Source organism: Theropithecus gelada, chromosome 1 (genome assembly GCF_003255815.1).
Source record: "Theropithecus gelada isolate Dixy chromosome 1, Tgel_1.0, whole genome shotgun sequence".
In the NCBI taxonomy this organism is placed as follows: Eukaryota; Metazoa; Chordata; class Mammalia; order Primates; family Cercopithecidae; genus Theropithecus; species Theropithecus gelada.
In genome coordinates this window covers 195,711,813-195,731,039 of record NC_037668.1, presented here as the reverse complement: position 1 = coordinate 195,731,039, position 19,227 = coordinate 195,711,813, and the positions used below count along the sequence as shown (strand labels likewise).

The 19,227-nt window shown below is 37.1% G+C and overlaps 1 protein-coding gene across 2 annotated transcripts in view; it reads left to right on the top strand.

Annotated features, from left to right (window-relative positions):
- Nucleotides 1-19,227, top strand: part of C1H1orf112 (chromosome 1 C1orf112 homolog) — a 58,701-nt gene that overhangs the window by 21,042 nt on the left and 18,432 nt on the right. The window contains exons 9-16 of one of the 2 annotated variants that reach the window (XM_025403323.1): nucleotides 6,198-6,278; nucleotides 7,818-7,882; nucleotides 11,342-11,490; nucleotides 12,003-12,132; nucleotides 14,064-14,250; nucleotides 15,044-15,126; nucleotides 15,483-15,534; nucleotides 17,199-17,288. In XM_025403323.1, the coding sequence (XP_025259108.1) occupies nucleotides 6,198-6,278; nucleotides 7,818-7,882; nucleotides 11,342-11,490; nucleotides 12,003-12,132; nucleotides 14,064-14,250; nucleotides 15,044-15,126; nucleotides 15,483-15,534; nucleotides 17,199-17,288 (837 nt within the window). Of the gene's footprint in view, nucleotides 1-6,197; nucleotides 6,279-7,817; nucleotides 7,883-10,528; nucleotides 10,564-11,341; nucleotides 11,491-12,002; nucleotides 12,133-14,063; nucleotides 14,251-15,043; nucleotides 15,127-15,482; nucleotides 15,535-17,198; nucleotides 17,289-19,227 lie in introns of those variants that run through there. The other variant, XM_025403330.1, reaches the window with a different exon arrangement.

Below are 19,227 nucleotides of genomic sequence, written 5' to 3'. Positions count from 1 at the left end.
CGTTTTATCAGCAAGTTCTTTGTGACCTGTGTCTTGTGCTGACCTCCCATCTCATCCTGTGACTTAGGATGCCTAACCTCCTAGAAATGCAGTCCAGCAGGTCTTGGCCTCATTTTACCCAGCGCCTTTTTAAGATGGAGTCCTCTGGTTAAAACACCTGTGACATATTTGCCCCCTCCCTTTTATAAGGGAACCCTTAATCCTAAGGGTTGTAGAGGGACAGATAGATATCTTCTATAACTTCTTTGGGCTGAATAGGGATGATGATATTCCTGCCTAACTATTGGGGTCTCTTATATTCCGGGTAGAGAGGAGATCAGTCAGAAAGTGTCAGTATCATGAGGGCCATTCATAACTCTCAGTTCCGAAAAAAGGTGATATCTGGAAGATTAGTAAGTGTTCGATTTAATAAAACATTCAGTAAGCTTACCTCGTATTCCTACACAGAGTGCAACAGCAGTATATTCCACAACAGTAAAGCAAAATAAGTAAAATTATCCCAAGTACTAAATAAGAAGACTTCCCATGAACTGGGCAACTGTTGGAAACCAAGCTGATTCCAGTCGGCCCAGAATTAGAATACTGATCCAGATTTTCACATTACCATCCCTCTTGTTTCTTCTGAGCAGCAGCCGGAAATTACTGGTTGGTTCACAGGAATAAGCAGGGTTAGTCTAAATTGCAGGGAAAAAACTCAAAAACAACTGATGAGAAAAACACTCAAAAACACCTAATAACAAGTGTACCATAGTTTTTGAAACATAATTTTTTTTTCTCTCTCCAGTCTCCCATTTTTACTAAAGACAAATCATGATAGGACTGATTTGCTTTTTTATACTTGGCCTGATTATCTGTATAAAATACAGCAAGAATAATGATTTTTCACATGGACTTTTAAAAACTGGCTTTGATGGAACTCTGTTTTATAAGGAAACTCAGATAAGACTTTAAAATATGAATTGGATAAATTCCTCTCCTCTTGAGGTCCCAAGATAATTTGGGGCTCCTGGGCCTGTCAGAAAGTGACATTCTTTACTTACCACAGGTCAGGAACCCTGGCATAAACAAGGTATGAGGCAAGTTTTCCCAAGGGCCTTTATTGGCTTTATAAGTCAAGTTTGATTCCTTAAAGGAAAGCACACTATTCCAGCCAAAGCCTTGGTAAAATAATCAGTTTATCCAGTTGTGTCCTGTTGCAAAAGAAAACATTCGTATTCCACTTATGCAAATAACTCTATTGCCATAAGTTGAGAATATTCACAAATAGGTTCCAAATTCTGGAGAAATCGGAAACAAATAGGCTCCAAATTTTATTCACAGTGATGTACTTTACTCAATTGTTAAACAGCTCAAATAAAAGCTCAAAGCAGGCCGGGCGCGGTGGCTCAAGCCTGTAATCCCAGCACTTTGGGAGGCCGAGGCGGGCGGATCACGAGGTCAGGAGATCGAGACCATCCTGGCTAACATGGTGAAACCCCGTCTCTACTAAAGGTACAAAAAACTAGCCGGGCGTGGTGGCGGGAGCCTGTAGTCCCAGCTGCTCGGAGGCTGAGGCAGGAGAATGGCCTGAACCTGGGGGGCGGAGCTTGCAGTGAGCCGAGATCGCGCCACTGCACTCCAGCCTGGGCGACACAGCGCGAGACTCCGTCTCAAAAAAAAAAAAAAAAAAAAAAAAAAAGCTCAAAGCAGCTCAAAAGAAAAGTTTTCTTGACTCTGAAAAATAAAACAAAGGATAAGCAACATTTTAAACAAAAAATAAAAAAAATTACTTCAGTCTTCTGTTAGTTCAGTTCATGTAGTTAACGCTTGCCCTATTTGATATCCACGAACACTCCAGCTCTTCATGAGAGTCCTGAAAATTTCTTTCCTCTATTTTAATGTCACAATTGCCAAAGTTAGCGGAAACCTACATTTAAAAGCACCTGTCAAAGTCCTATAGCCGATTAAAAATTACCTTTTGATTAAAACCAGACAGTTGTCTCTGGATGACAAAAATGCCTTATAGCAGCCTCTGTTAAAGCCATAATTGACTGGGGATTTTGGTTACTTCTGTGGCACATAACAATTTCATATAACAATTATAACGTACACTAAGTTATATCAGAATTATAGTTGTTTCCCATAATTTTGGAACACATGCCAGTAACATTTATACAAATATAGCCCAAAGAAAGCCAAGCATCATTTTATATTTGACAGTGCTTCCTATATGATTTTTTTTTACCAAAAAAGCCAAGTTTCACCTTTGCAGTAGTGTCCTATTGTTAACCCCAATTCTTAATAAAACTGTATAGACAAATCTAATTTTAATCAGTATAAAATTTAATCAGTATAAAACTGTGTAAACAAATCTAATTTTAATCAGTATAAAATTTAATCAGTATAAAATCTAATTGTAATCGGTATAACCATAAGGTATGATTCTCATAAACTGTTTACAACTCTTTACAATTTTTGTTAAAGAGTAGATTATTGCTCTCAGGAAACCCTGTTGTGATTTTTTGCAGTGTTCAATTTATGGAAAAACTGAATAATATCCCTTTAACTTTAGCCAATATGTTCACACAGATTTTTTTTACAAGATTAATTTTTTACAAATGTACAACTTGCTCAGACCTTCAGCGTTATCGTACTTAACTTAAAACAATCCTATACCCCTTTAATCTAGGTCAAAAATACACATTCTCATGCTTTCTTACAATCTTTTACCAAAAAAACATTTCACTTTCCTTACATACCTGTAATGTAAAACTCTTTCTTCAGTAGTCTTCAATTACATATTACAATGTTAACTCTTAGCAACTTTTACTTATGGTGGAAAACCTTGGTAAGTAAGGAATTCTAATTATGTACTAGGTATGGATCCTAGGACACAGAACAGAAGTGCAGATAAGGTCTGACTCTTTCTAGCATAGCTAGGGGGCATGGCTAACACCACATGTCCCCAAGCCTTACCTAGAATCTGCTCCAAAGTAAGTAAGTTAAACAGTTTTCAAAAGTCAAAGAAGCAGTTTGTGACCTTAAAGCATTTAGCAAACCTAATATCTAACCTGCCTAATTTAAACCACATGTCTTTGTTTTGAAGATATTTTGATTTTACCAATAATCTTTAAAACTATTTCCCAGAAATTACTTAAGTCACATGAATTAAAAGGCATTCCACTTTTTACTTTTCTGACAAAATATTTAAGTGTTCATTATTTTTAAACCAGTTATCAAAGCTCTTTTATATTTCACACACAATACATATAAATACACAGAAGAAGAGATGCAGTAGTTATAAGATTTTTCATTTGCCAGTTTTATTTATTTATTTAGAGACAGAGTCTTGCTCTGTTGCCCATGCTGGGGTACAATGGCATGATCTTAGCTCACTGAAACCTCCACTTCCTGGGTTCAAGTGATTCTCTTGCCTCAGCCTCCCAAGTAGAGACAGGGTTTCGCCATGTTGGCCAGGCTGGTCTTGAACTCCTGACCCCAAGTGATCTGCTTGCCTCAGCCTCCCAAAATGCTGGGATTATAGGTGTGAGCCATCACACCTGGCTCATGTGCCAGTTTCTTAATTGGATTACTGGGTTTAGGGTAGAGCACTTGGAGGAACAGGGCCAGGAAAGCATGTAGTGTCTACAGCCTAATAAGCAGGCACAGTTGGAATGCAAAACAGATCCCCAAAAATTAAGTGTCCCATTTGTATACTGGATCCTGGATTCCCAAAAGAGAAACGCTATAGAACAAGGCAGTCCAATGATTTTACCATGCATTTCATTGCGCAGTAACCCAAAGCCAGTCAGTCCATTCTGTGATCAGCCCATCACTCATGGGAGTTGTATCTCAGTGGGGTTTGAGGGGACGGTGGGGACATCCCCATATCTTCTAGGTGGCCAAGAGCATGCTTCTGATCCAAATGTGCAAAGATCTGAGTATCCCGCTTGTGCCATTAGTTATATCCAAAAGTATATTTCCTACCTAGTTATATACGAAAGCTCTGTGAAGTAATTTCTGATACCCCCAAAGTGAAAATCATCAGATAGTGCAATGCAAAACAGAACACAGCCTTAGATTTTGAGAGGGATCTATCCATTTTAAATTTTGGGGTTCCATGAGGAAAATAGAGGTTTTCACTTAAAAGGGATCTGTGGTGCCCCCTCTGTTTTCTGATGGAGTCCGAGGCTGTTAAAGCTTGATTATCTGCTTTCAATTAAGCTGACTTAACCACGGCACTTTTTAAAACGTCCTTTTAAATCCCCTGTTACCCGTCTTTAGCCATGCCAAAGTGCCAATATTTCTGGCTTTTGAAGCGGGTAACCTTCCAGGTGCTCAGAGAAAGAAAAATTTAAGACAGTTCATGGAGGGGAAGAGAATCAACAAATGGTAAAGGTCACACAGATATCAACCAGAAAGTACTCATTGCCTTTGCCAGATTGAACCTGGGCCACCAGCCATTGTAAAATGGCAAAGCCTTAGCTGCTGAGCTCCAGCACTAAGCAATTTCCATTGCTCTTTCCAGAAGGAGCCCAGAGCAGCCAATTTTGAGCTTGCAAAGGCTCAAGATAATTTTTAGAGCTAATTATAACAACCCCCAAATTCCTGTTCTCGGGACGGTAGAGACAGAGCAAGTACTGCCATGTGGTTACAAGGTCAAGCTCCTCAGGATATTTTTCAACATGTTGTCTCTGGGCAAGATGAAAGAATGGACAGTTGATCTCAGTAACAGAAAAGATAAGAAGGGGAAAGGAGAGAATGGGAGAAAAGCATTGCCTGTGTCAGGGTTGGGACGGTGAGGAGCTCAGGGAGGCCTGAGAAAGACCCCTCCATTGCAGTGACACTGAGTCAAGTTCAGGCAGCACTTGTCTGTAGTGAAGGGACCTTTTTCAGCAGTCCCATCAGCTCAAGTTTCCCCTTTTGGGAAGGATAAAAGCTCCCCATGTCCCATGATTCTGTACATGCCTAATCCTGTCACCCATAGCCGTCACCAAGAGTGCAAGGCTGAGTAATCCAAAGAGAATAGCAGTTAACATCCCGTAGTGCCAAACCCGTTCTTAGCCCAGAGGGACTTTACTGAGGGGGATCTCTAACGCCCTAAATCTTAGGAAGAAGTCTAATTTTCCTAAGTTGGGCTGCAAACCAAAGTTCAGTCAAGCATCCTTTCCTTTTATTAAGAGGGGTGTTTAAACCCACCCTGTCTTAGGAGAGACTCTCAACTCCTATAAGATGGGGCTCTAACCCAATCCTCTTCGTCACCTGGGTACCCCACCACTTAACGAAAGTTGGCCAATTGGTGCTGCAGTCTACTTTTTGGCACTGGAGGTCTCAGTATTGTCCCTACGGCGTTTGCCAGGAAGTTATTACTGGACAGGGGTCCTGATCCAGACGCCAAAAGAGGTCTGGATCTTGTGCAAGAAAGAATTCAAGGTGAATCCATAGAGTAAGATGAAAGCAAGTTTATGAAGAAAGTAAAGGAATAAAGAATGACTACTCCATAGGCCAAGCAACCAAAAATGTCATTGCATACCTATGCTAGTATTTCTATAGACTGTGTTTCCAGAAATTGAATTGCTACTCAATTAAGATGTTTTAACACTTCAGCTTTTTATAATAATGTATTATTTTATGTTCCCATCAGTGGTAAAAGAAAGTGCTTGTTACCTTACTTCCTTACTAGTGCAGGGATATTATCAGTCTTTTTAATCTTTGCTAATCAAATAACCCTCAAACTTCCCCCTTCCCCAAATATATATAATTAGGTTGTAATTTGGATATTTTTCAGTATTAATTTATTGGCAGTTTGTTTTGTCTTTTTTGTGAAATATGTTTTTATGTCTTTACCTGTTTTCTTTTATGTATCATTCTTTCTTTGATTTGTAAGACCTTTTTTTTGGACCATCTGTTAAACTTATCCCCATGTAACAAAGAATAAGGTATTTAAATTTCTTTCACTTTCAGATCAACCAAGAAGGATCGCCTCTTTTGCTATCATAGGTTAAGATTTCTTTTCAGTAATGTAGAATTTAATACCTCTATTGTCATTTGTTATTTGATTGCACCTAATAATTCAAAGAAGAGTTATATTTTCTTGGAAAATTTTTATACCATATTTAAGAGGTTTTGTTTTTGTTTTTTAGAAAACATTGTCTCATTTGTAAGTTTAGCTAATTTTATATTCTTATTTATTATGCTTATTTCCCTTTTTGGTGCAGGATAATGCTGACTACAGATTATTTCAGAAAACACTCAAATTGTGTCGTTTTTTTGCCAACTCCCTTTTGCACTATACTAAGGTAAGTCTTTATTATACGTTACTTTATTTAATTGTAGTCCTCTCAAAAAACGAATTATTATCCCCATTCCACAGAATAGAAAGCTCAAGCTCAGATAGCATATAACTTGATCAAGTCACATATCTAGAAACCAGTAAGGCTGGGATTTAAGTACAGATGTGATTTCTTTTTTATGGTTAGACTATGCCTTAGAAAGTAAAAGAAATAGTTTTTATTGTATTATAAGATATAGGAAAAAGCTGATGATCATTTGAAAATTTTTAAAGATTCCCCTGATGGAATTGATTTTTTCAAAAAGACAAGCAGCATGATTAGGGAAAACTTTGCCTCCCTACACACCAAGCAAATATCAGATGGGTTACTACCCATCAAATGCCATTGGTGCATTTCCCACAATGTGTCTTTGCCACTGGAATACAAACCCTGCAAGCTGCAGGGAACCCAGTGTAAGAAGCAACCAACTACTCTTAAATGGCAGCTGCCCAGAAAGACCAATTTGGATGGCAGTGTATCAGTAGCCAGGGTACCAGCCATGGAATTCTGACTATAATAAATCGTCATTGGAAACCCTTATCTTTCCTCAAAAACAGAAGAAAAGGTCAAAAACAAATTGAACATGGACAGTAGTTTTTTTAAAAACCACTAACATCTTTTACTAATAATGTTTTGTTCACTGACTACTGTAAGCATTCTCGGCTCATCTTTGCAAATAATCTGCCTTGACAACTTTTCTGTTTGTTTGTTTTTTTGAGACAGAGTCTCGCTCTGTTGCCCAGGCCTGGAGTGTGATGGCATGATCTCGGCTCACTGCAACCTCTGCCTCCCAGGTTCAAGCGATTCTCCTGCCTCAGCCTTCCGAGGAGCTGAGACTACAGGCGCCTGCCACCACACCTGGCTAGTTTTTGTATTTTTGGTAGAGATGGGATTTCACCATATTGGTCAGGCTGGTCTCGAACTCCTGACCTCAGGTGCTCTGCCCACCTTGGCCTCCCAAAATGCCAGCATTACAGGTGTGAGCCACTGTGCCCGGTCGACAATTTTTCTGTTTTACAGTTACCACTACTATTCTGATGACTCTCAAATATGCAGGCCTCTTTAAAATTATGACACAGTTTTTAAAGTGTGGTGGCTCATGCCTGTAATCCCAGCACTTTGGGAGGCCAAGGCGGGTGGATGACCTGAGGTCAGGAGTTCAAGACCAACCTGGACAACATGGTGAAACCCTTCCGCTACTAAAAATACAAAATTAGCCAGGTGTCGTGATGCACGCCTGTAATCCCAGCTACCTGGGAGGCTGAGGCGTGAGAATCGCTTGAATCCGGGAGACGGTTGCAGTGAGCTGACATCACACCATTGTACTGTAGCCTGGGCAACAAGAGTGAAACTACGTCTCAAAAAAAAAAGAAAAGAAAGAAAAATAATTTTTTTTTAAAATGGGGCACATTCAGGATTTTATTTTATTTTGCATTCCTTTGTGAGATTATATGTACTAAAAAGACACATTTTATACAAAGAATGAATAGAGTTGTTTTATTTTAGGAATTTCTTCCTTTCCTCTCTGATTCTTGCTGTAATTTGCACCAGCTGTATCTTCAGATACACAGGTAAGAAGAATGCCATGATTATTAAGATATAACAATGCCATCTGTGCCATGCAGTGCTTGAGTACCTACCGTTTTACAATAAAACAAAAATTTTTCTTAATATTTTAGTAATTTTTATCTGCTAGCTTGAAATAATTGGAGATAGAGGCTTTTGAAAGATACATTCCACATGAGTTATGCTTATCTTTGTATTTTACTAGTACCTTATACAGGAGTGATAATTAGTAGGGTGATAAAATCCAATGGCAAATATAAATATGTATACACAAATATACGTATACCTTATATATGCCTTTATATTTTAATATTGGCATTTTTTAATCTTTATTTTTATTTTGTTTCTATGAAGTTTAAGTCAGCCCCCATTTAAATTTAAATTTTGATACCTTTCTGTAATTCACTTTACAGGACGGTCTTTTTTCTGAAACCATCTCAGAAAAGAAAGTGAATTACAGAAAGGTATCAAAATTTAGATGGGGGCTAAGCGACTTCTAAAATTGATGGTTACCTCCAAAGAGCCCTAAATTTGACACAAAGTGAGTTCATTTATCCATCAGTCCTGTTGCAGCTTCATAATTCATTTAGCATCCCAGACAACTTTTTCACACCTTTCCTTCCTCGAACTTCCTGTATCTCCAGCATCTTCCCAATTCCTCATTGTCAATGACCTCACTTCCTGTGTCACTGAGGAAAAATGGAAGCAATTAAAAGAGAGCTGCTGTATGTTTCCTGTAACACATCTACTATTCTATGTGTATCTAGACCCATATATTCATTCCCTCACTACCATGAGTGAACTGTGCCCCTAAGACTAGCCTCTCCATTGTGCATTGGATTTCATTCTCTCTCACAGGCTCAGTGACCTTGCACCAGCAATTATTCTCTTTCCCTCTTGCATCATCAGCCTTTCCTCCATACTGGGTCACTCTCATGAGTATACAAATATGCTGTTATTTTTCCCATCTTAACAATACAAAACAAAATCTCTTGACTCTATATCCTCCTACAAATACCCTCTCGTTTCTCTGCCTTTCTTTACAGCAAAATTTCTAGAAAGAGTTGTCTATACCCCTGTCTCAACTCTTTCTTGAATCTAGTCCAGTCAGGCTTTCTGCACCAACACTTCATCAAAATAGTTCTTGTTAAGGTCATGAGTGACCACCATATTACTGCATCCACTAGTCAATTATAGTCCTTCTGTAACCTGTCAGTAGCACTTGATCCTCTTTTATGAACACTTTGTTCTTTTGGTTTCTAGGATATGTCTCACTCTTAGTTCTCTTGGTTCCAGTCTTACTATCTGCTCCTTCTCAGCTTCCCTAGGAGGTTTCTCTTCTAAGTTAAATGTGTCCCAGCACTTACTCCTCAAGCCTGTTATCTGTCTATTATCATTTAGTCTCAAGACTTTAAATTTATATCTCCTTTAATGTCTAACTACCAATCAGGACATCTATACTAAATTGTCCCAAACTGAACTCTTGATTTCCACCCATGTCATCCTCATACCCCTATAAAATCTGCTCCTTTTGTAACCTCTTTATTTCAGTTTAAGTGGCAACTTTGTTCTTCAAATTGATCAGGCCAAAAAACCTTGCCCCTTTAGCATTTTCTGTCAGTGTTACCTTCAGTGTACACACGCATGCATGCACGTGCATGTACATGCACTTCTCATCACCTGAACTGCTACCATCTGATCTGACCCACTATTATTTTCTTGCCTGGATTTTGCAAAAAAGTTTATGTCTTTGCCTCACGCTACTTTGTTCTCCACACAATAGCCAAAATGAGTGATAAAAAACACAAATCAGATGATGTGACTTCTTTGCTCAACCCTCAGATGACTTTCATCAATAGAACTTCTTGTCTTTCCTTGTTTTATTTTTTTTCTCTGCAGCACTGAATTAACCTCTGCTATATTATGTGTTTACTTGTACACTTGTCTGTTAACTGTCCCCTTTCATTAGAATTGTAAACTCTAGAAAGACAGTGACTTTGTATATTCTCTTTATTACTGTATCACCCACTTGTGGAACAGTGCATGGCATGTATACATAGGCACTTAGTAAACATTTATCAAATTAATTTAAAAATATTTGATTGAAAAAATAAATTCTTGCAATGATGCTCAGTAGATGTAATTCAAGTCTGGAATTTCGTTATGTTTTATTTGTATATGTCTTTTATTTGCTTATAATTAATCCTCACAATAACTCAGAATCAATGTCACAAATGACAAAACTGAGTCTCAGGAAGGGCAAATGAATGAACCAAAGTCATGTAACTAATTGACAGATTGGTGCTTTTTCTATCACTCTACAAAAACCTCAAGTGTTTATCTTAAGTGCATACTTTAAAATGCTGTTATCCTCTGCTAGACAGAGTTTTCTCATGTATTGTCAAGTATACAATTAATGTGGCAAAAAATATAGAATACATATCTTAGTTCACGTAAGTTTTGATTGAACTTTAGTTTAAAACCCAGTTACTGAGACATTTTCATGAAATAGTATTTCCATTCTTCTTCAGTGTTAGTATATGGTTTATTTCTTGTAAAGCTCTTGCTTCTGAGAAACTGAGTATTAATTCATAGTAAATTCAGCGTTCTATTTAAAAACAACTTTTTTTTTTTTTTTTTTCTTTTTTGAGACGGAGTTTCGCTCTTGTTGCCTAGGCTGGAGTGCAGTGGCGCGATCTTGGCCTCCCAAAGTGCTGGAATTACAGGTGTGAGTCACCATGCCCGGCATTTTGTTTGTTTGTTTGTTTAGTTGGTTGGTTGGTTTTTTTTTTTTTGAGAAAGAGTTCACTCTCCCGCCCAGGCTGGAGTGCAGTGGCACCGTCTTGGCTCACGGCAATCTCCGCCTTCCAATTTCAAGCGATTCTCGTGCCTCAGCCTCCCGAGTAGCTGGGATTACAGGCGTGCGCCACCACACCCCGCTAATTTTTGTATTTTTTAGTAGAGACGGGGTTTCACCATGTTGCCGAGACTGGTCTTGAACTCCTGACCTCAGGCAATCCACACGCCTCAGCCTCCCAAAGTGCTGGGATTTGACAGGCGTGAGCCACCACACGCTCCACCTAAAAACAACTTTTAATAGAAATAAGCTAGAATTTATCAGAAATAATCTTTTCAATATGTATTTTCACTTCTGATTTACGATAGATTTTTGTAGTATTTTTAAGGATATCATTGTCAAAATGGTATCAGTGTCTCAAAGCAACAAAGATTTCTCTAAGATTATCAGGTTCTCATTTTATAGAATTATAGCTATGTTTAGTTTAGAGATCTTGATCCAATTCTGGTATCAATTCAGTATTTGGAATTTTGTTTTATAAAATGCACACTTATTTTTAAAAATTTAGTTTTTAATATATTTTTACTACTAGAACATCAGTTTATAGTACTTACTCTACCTAAAATTATAAGATAGCTATTAATGAGTTTTTTCTCTCCCTTTCCAGCAAGTTTCCTCCAAGCCTTTATGCTACCAGGATTTCTAAAGCACACCAAGAGGAAATAGCAGGTGCCTTCCTAGTGACACTGGATCCACTTATCAGTCAGCTGCTCACATTTCAACCTTTTGTGCAGGTGGTTTTAGATAGTAGATTAGGTAAGCTTCAAAACAGATTTAATGGTAAATCATCTATTATGACATGTTAGAGACAGTGATTTCCCCTAACCATTCTTTTTTACAATTAAGAAATTTTTATTAAGTTTCTTTTAGTTTCTTTTCTTGAAACATATTTCTTATTTAAAAATTATACCTGGCTGGGCACAGTGAATCATGCCTGTAATCCCAGCACTTTGGGTGACCGAGGCGGGGAGATCACCTGAGGTCAGGAGTTCAAGACCAGCCTGACCAATATGGTGAAACCCCATCTCTACTAAAAGTACAAAAATTAGTTGGGTGTGGTGGCGTGTACCTATAGTCCCAGCTACTTGGGAGGCTGAGGCAGGAGAATCGCTTGAACCCAGAAGGTAGAGGTTGCAGTGAGCTGAGATCACACCACTGCACTCCAGGCTGGGTGACAGAGTAAGACTCTGTCTGGGAAAAAAAAAAAAAAATTCCTTTATGTATTAATCAGGTTTCTGCTGAATTAATGTGTTTTTATTACATGTAAGACCTGCCATGTGAACTACAGTTTCCACAATGTCTTCTTCTGGTTGTTGTCATGGATAAGCTACCATTTCAGTCTAAGGAAGTGCAAACCCTGTGGTGCACAGACAGCCAGGCCTCAGAAACTACAACCAGGTAGCAAACATGTTTTTATCCAGTCACATTACCAATGGTTGAGAATGCTCTGTTGTTTGGAATGGTCTTGAAATTAAGTTTTGGTTTTTTTTAATCAGATATTTATGTGAATAGTTATTGTGTAGACCTCATATGTGTGTGCTACACACACATATATATTGCTACTATATAACAATAGATAAATATAAAATATATAAACCTATATTAGATGCTAAAAATATTTTAATGTTTTAATTTTGTTTAGTATTGCTTAATGGTCAGCATTATAAACATTGATTGTAATAGAGTAGCTGTAAGTAGAAGCATGTAAAAATGAGCTCTGATAAATAGAACACTAGACTATAGGTGTATATATATATATAAAAGGTATATCCTGGCAAATTTTACCTTTAATCATCTTCCTTGCCAACACCATAGTCCATGCTCTCGCTTCTTTCTTCCCGGATTACTCTGTGCTCTAATTTTTCACCTCTTCCTTTATCCCATTCTGTGTACATAACATTTATGTACTGTCAAAGAAATTCACTGTTAAAGAAATTCCTTAAGGAGAATTTTTGTGGACATTTTTTGCATCATTTACCAACTGTTTATCTTAGTACTGAGTTATACAAAGTCAGAGTTCCTCAAGGAACTTGAAACTTAAATAGCTAAATTAGATATTATATGGAAAACAGAAAATAAGTAGCAGAAAAGGAGGAGTCATTTTAAGATTAAAATGGTTGAAGAAACTTAGAGGATTTAAACAACAAATTAAAAATAGTCAAGTTATGGGCACGGTGTAGTGGCTCACGCCTGTAATTCCAGCATTTTGGGAGGCTGAGGCAGGAAGATCACTTGAGCCCAGGAGTTGGAAGACTAGCCTGGGCAACATAGTGAGACCTCATCCCTAGAAAAAATTTAAAAATTAGCCAGGACAGCTGGCACATACCATTGGTCCCAGTTACTTAGGAGGCTAAGGCAGGAGAATCACTTGAACCCAGGAGGTTGAAGCTGCAGTGAGCCATGGTCGTGCCAGTGCACTCCAGCCTGGGTGACAGAGCAAGATCCTGCTCCAAACAAAACAACAAAACTGTCAAATTGTAAGTATGTAAAGAAGACAAAAGCATGAATAAAAGGAAGACATAAATAAGGAGTGTGACAGAAACAAGGAATATTTGTTGAAAATGAATACAAGAATGAGGAGCAAAAATAGAAGATGGCAACAGTATGGGACAGGCTTTTATTCCAAAGCTGAGAAGTTCTAACATTATGCTTCAGTTTTTGAGCAGAATAGAAGCTCAGAGCCAGGTTTAGGGAGACTAACCTCATCATGGTACACAGAATGGGATAAAGGAAGAGGTGAAAAATTAGAGCACAGAGTAATCCGGGAAGAAAGAAACTAGAGCATGGACTATGGTGTTAGCAAGGAAGATGATTAAAGGTAAAATTTGCCAGGATATACCTTATATATATACCTATAGTCTAGTGTTCTATTTATCAGAGCTCATTTTTACATGCTTCTACTTATAGCTACTCTATTACAATCAGTGTTTATAATGCTGACCATTAAGCAATACTGAACAAAATTAAAATATTAAAATATTTTTAGCATCTAATATAGGCTTATATATTTTATATCTATCTACTGTTATAAAGTAGCAATATATATTGTCTACACAATAACTATTAACATTAATATCTGATTAAAAAATGTTTTTTGACACACATGAGGTCTACACAATAACTATTAACATAAATATCTGATTAAAAATTTTCTTTGACACTGTATTTTCCTTTTATGTGTGCATATTCACACATGTTGGAAACTTGCTGAGTATACCTTTTGAAATTTTTCTTTGCTTAAACAACCTTCCATGTTACGTATTATTATTATACTTGCTAATTAGTAAATGTTATTAACGTTGGGTTCAATGTTCTCAATTTCTCTGCAGGATATCTCTACTCAAAGCCATTTTCTACAGTTTTGAGCAGTGTTCTGGTGAACTCTCTCTACCTGTTCATTTACAGGGATTAAAGAGTAAGGGGAAAGCTGAGGTGGCTGTCACATTGTATCAGCATGTTTGTGTTCATCTGTGTACATTTATTACTTCTTTTCATCCCTCACTATTTGCTGAACTGGTAAGCATATTACTGTGCTAAGCTAAGGTTAGACTTTTGCTTTCTCTTCACTGAAATTGTGATTCATATACAGAAGAAAGTGTGGGAATACTTTACGTGTATTCATTTTGAATGAAACTTAGTTGTATCCTAGAAAATGGTAATCCTAGATTCCTATATTGTATAGATCTAATATTTGGCTAAAATATTTGAGAAAACATTTTGGGTGGGGAGGTAGGCAAAGACAGTGTGAGAAGAGGAAAAAATATGTGGTACTTAAGTCAAAAGAAAAATTAATAGCTTGTAGTACCAGGGCTCTTTTAGATCTCAGATACAATGTAGATTTTCAAAAAATAGAATTTGATTCGAAAAGAGGTTAAGAAGTTCTAGGAATTTGATACTTGTAATATCTGAAATTTAAGGATCAGTAGCATTTCAGATATTACATAATATCTAGGACCTATTAAATATTGTATGTGAATAAAAGCAGAAAGAAGAGTATAAGCATATATGTTATATATGTTGTTTTGAATATTTCAGGCTACTTAGAGAATCTTTGTGGATCCTCGTGATTGAGTTACCACATTTAAAACCATGTTGAACTCTCCATAGCACAGCACGGTACTTAATGTATAGTAGGTGCTCAATAAATATTGAGGGAATGACAGTGTCCTTTTAGATACTAGAAAGTAGAACTTTCCCATTGAGGATCTGTTCTTTGGATTCTGATAGTGCTTTCTTGTTTTATTTTGAGAAATATAATACTATTATTGTGAATTTTAGTATTTAAATAAATTTTTCTGTTTTTGATTAGGATGCTGCTCTGCTGAATGCTGTACTTAGTGCTAATATGATCACCTCTTTGTTAGCTATGGATGCATGGTGCTTCCTTGCTCGGTACAACATATTTGCTTTTTCTTTGGATTGGTTATTAGTAGTGACTGACAGTAAATAATTTTATAATTGTAAGTTTATAGAAAAACTATGTTTCAATAATCCTTTAATAATAATTCCCAAAATGCTTTGATTTCATATTACAGCATTAAATTAGGAAACAAGTTCTCTTCTTTCTTTGGTTCAAGCCAATAGATGAGTACTGTTTAGGGAATTTTGTATATTGTGATACTATTTGGTCATGGAAGTAATGACAGTTTTTAATGTCCTCATCAGAATATTTAGTGCTTTATGCAAGTTCATCTCCTTGTGTTTCTGAGTAACTGTATAAACCCAGTTGCCTTCTCTTTATATTGCAGATATGGGACTGCTGAACTCTGTGCACACCATGTCACCATAGTGGCTCATCTGGTGCGTAGAATTACAAGGCCTAGAATACCCACTCTCTATGCAGTTCCTTTGGGGATATGATAATCTTTAAGAATGTGAATATCAGCGGGAGAAATATCATAGTAGCAAGATTGTTTTGACAGTCTTTGTCCTGTATTAATGCTGATGCTTTTAAGAAGGATGTACTGAAAAACTGTTAGTGTGAAACTGGGGATGTTTTCTCATATTCTCAGGATTTTATGTAATTTCAGTAATTGTTCTGGGAAGGAAAGACTAGGTTGAGATTACATTTAAAATTGAATACAAAGTAGAAAATAAGAGCGATTTATAATTGATGGCCAAGAGGTCTCTCTCCTCTGTCTCTCTAATATGCCTTGGACAAGCTGACCCTTGATTTTGTTGTATTTTTTTTTTTTAAGTCAAGATGATTTGAGAGGAACTTGAATTTAACAGTGATAGATGTTTTTGGCAAAAGAAGTCATGTTTTATGAATGGGTACATAGAGAAAATGATTTAATAATGATTTCATCTTTTTAACATTAACATTTTTTGCTTTTAAATTCTGAAGTGTTTTATGTGTTCCATATAAGATGATTATGACCTTTTTGTTATGTATTTTTGTCCCTGGCCTTTAAGATCTTATGTAGGCCATACATCTTTTGCTTTCTAATAGTCTTATTGTATCTTACATTTCTTGGTTTACCTTTAAAGGATTTTGTAGATCAGACAGTGAGGTGTGTAATATCATGAACAGCTGACATCTATGTCTCCATGGCTGATGGTCTGGATTATCACTTACCCACTTTACTAAATCCTTAACATATCTTTCACAAAGCAGATAAAGAGTGATTTTTATGTTATGTGTTTTATGTCTCAGGTTTCCTTTAAATAAAAGCTTCTCAGTGCATTATGGTGTAGGAATGGATTTCTTCTAGTTCATTATGATAGAAATTGATTCCAGGATGGATGATAGTATATTGTGATAGGAATTGATAAAATTGAGTTTATAACATTTTTTTGTTAGTGGTGGTTTTTTTCTTAGAGACAGGGTCTCATTCTGTCACCCAGGCTAGAATGCAGTGGTGTGCAATCATAGTTCACTACAGCCTCAAACTTCTGGGTGCAAATGGTCCTCCTCCCTCACCCTCCTGAGTAGCTGGGACTACAGGCATGCACCACTATACCCAGCTCAATTTTAAAACTTTCTGTGGATATGGGGTTCTTGCTGTGTTGTCCAGGCTAGTCTCAAACTCCTGGGCTCAAGCAGTCCTCCCACCTTGACCTCCCAAAGTGCTGGGATTACAGTTGCGAACCACCACACTCAGCCCCTATAATGTCTTTTAATGAGCTTCTGTCTTGTAGAGTTTTATCTACCTCTCTATTATTGTAGTTAGATCTTAAAAAGTTCCATGAATTGTCTTTGGACTGACATACCAAGTTATCAAAATGATAATTAGAAATAGAAATTACAGTGTTATTTTTAAATATAATGTCAAAATTTCAATCTCATTCTAAATTTAGATTCATTGAAGGTAAAAAAGAAAAGCCCCAAATTAAAAGTCAATATTACTACAATCTTTTCCCCTAGAAAGAGCTGCTATTAATATTTTGGCATATTCTCTTCTTATAAAAATTCTGATTCTAAATTAGTCAATCTCTCCTCTCTTTCCCATGTCTTTTTCCAGATAAAATCATGCCCTGGAGAATGTTATCAACTCATCAACCTATCAATACTGTTGAAGCGTCTCTTTTTCTTCATGGCCCCACCCCATCAGGCAAGGAAGGATACCATTTTTGTCACTGTCTATGAACCTGCTCAGAGTTGGATTCAGACTCCTTTGATAGCCTTTTTTTTTCCGTTTTAAAAATTTTATTTTATTATTTTTTTGAGACAGGGTCTCGCTCTGTCACCCAGGCTGGTTGTACGGTGGCTCAACCATAGCTCACTGCAGCTTCAACTTCCCGGGCTCAAGCAATCCTCCCACCTCAGCCTCCTGAGTAGCTGGGACTACAGGCACACACCACTACGCCTGGCTAATTTTTTAAAAAATTATTTGTAGAGACTAGGTCTCACTATGTTACCTAGGCTGGTCTCAAACTCCTGGGCTCAAGTGATCCATCTCTGCCTTCCAAAGTTCTGAGATTGCAGGTGTGAGCCACTCTGCCTAGCCTTGCCTCCATTTATTTTAAATTTAAATATTGGTGTGATCTAAGTATAAATTTTTGACATGTTGATTGCTTTGTTTATTGCTTTCAGCTGGGTATAGATTTTGATGTCCTTGCTTCAAGTTATAATAATTATTCTAATTCCATCTTCCTGAAATAGATCTTTCCCCTTATTTTTCTTATATATTTGAGATACATGAAATGAAATGGTTCCATATCCCCTGCCCCTTTTATTTTGAAGAGCTAGAATATTATTTTTGTTCTTAATGGTCTTTACTTACATAAACCTGTATGGCCTAGTGCAGTCCCTCAGACTGGTCACATCGGAACTCTTGTATGAGCTCTTTTAAAAATATAAGTTCCTGGACTCTAATCTGTGGATGGGTGGGTATGGAGGCATGGGTATGAAGTAAGGCTCAATAATTGGTTTTTGTTGGTACTATCATTAAGTTCCTATGTGAGTCAGACTTGGATCTAAGCTTGGGAACCACTAGATTAGTGAAGGGGATTAGAATTTAAGGTCCTGTGGTCCTTGCTTTGAATCCTGGCATACCGTGACCTTGGGCAAGTCATCCTTTCTGAACTTCATTTTCCTTGTCTGCAAAACAGAACATATGTATAACTGCTTTGAAAAAGTTTGTAAAGACTTGGAACTAATACATGGAAAACAGCATAGTGCTAGGTTTAAGAGGGTGCTCAGTAAATGCTAGGAGTTATTTCTGACTAGGGTTTTTGCCCCAAGTCCAAGTCTGTTCCTGCCCTAGAGTGGTTGGTCAGGAACCAGAGGTACTACAACTACCTCTTAGCCTTCTTTTTCTTAAAGGTAGCCCCACCTATTAGCCCTCTAAGAGCATGGGAAGCTTGCTTGCTTCCAAAAGAATTTTCTACTCCAGATCTCTTAGAAGAAGTGGGACTGAGAGGGAAAGGGTCACATGTCATAAGACTTTAAGAAAATCCCTTTCCTTTTTTTTTAGACACAGGGTTATGTTGCCCAGGCTGGTCTCAGACTTGAACTCAAACGATCCTCCTGCCTTGGCGTCCCAAAGTGCTGGGATTAGAGGTGTGAGCCATTGAGCTCAGCCGTCACTTTCCTTTTAACCTCAATTTTCTTATTTATACAACAGGAATAAAATTATTTTCCCAAAGTGGTTGTGAAAATTTTAACTTTTAAAATAATATAACTCAGAATGAATTAGCTATGAGGTCTAGAAGCAGTATTCTAAATTAGATAAATTATAGTTTATGCCTGGAGATCTCTTACTCTCAATTTTCTAAATTTTTCCAAATGAGGCTATCAGATATATAAATTACAGGTAAATGAACGGTTACTTTTAATTTGTATCTTCAGTTATCGAATGCAGATTTTCTTTATGTACAAGTTATTGTGATAAGAAACCTGAATCTGAATACCTATTCTGAGAGTCTTTAGGAGAGTTAATTATAAAATTGAGATAGATACTAATACTCATATGGCAGTTAAGAAACTTGATAGGATAGAGAATATACGTATGGCATGAAAAGACCATTTAACAAATGTTAGGTCTACTC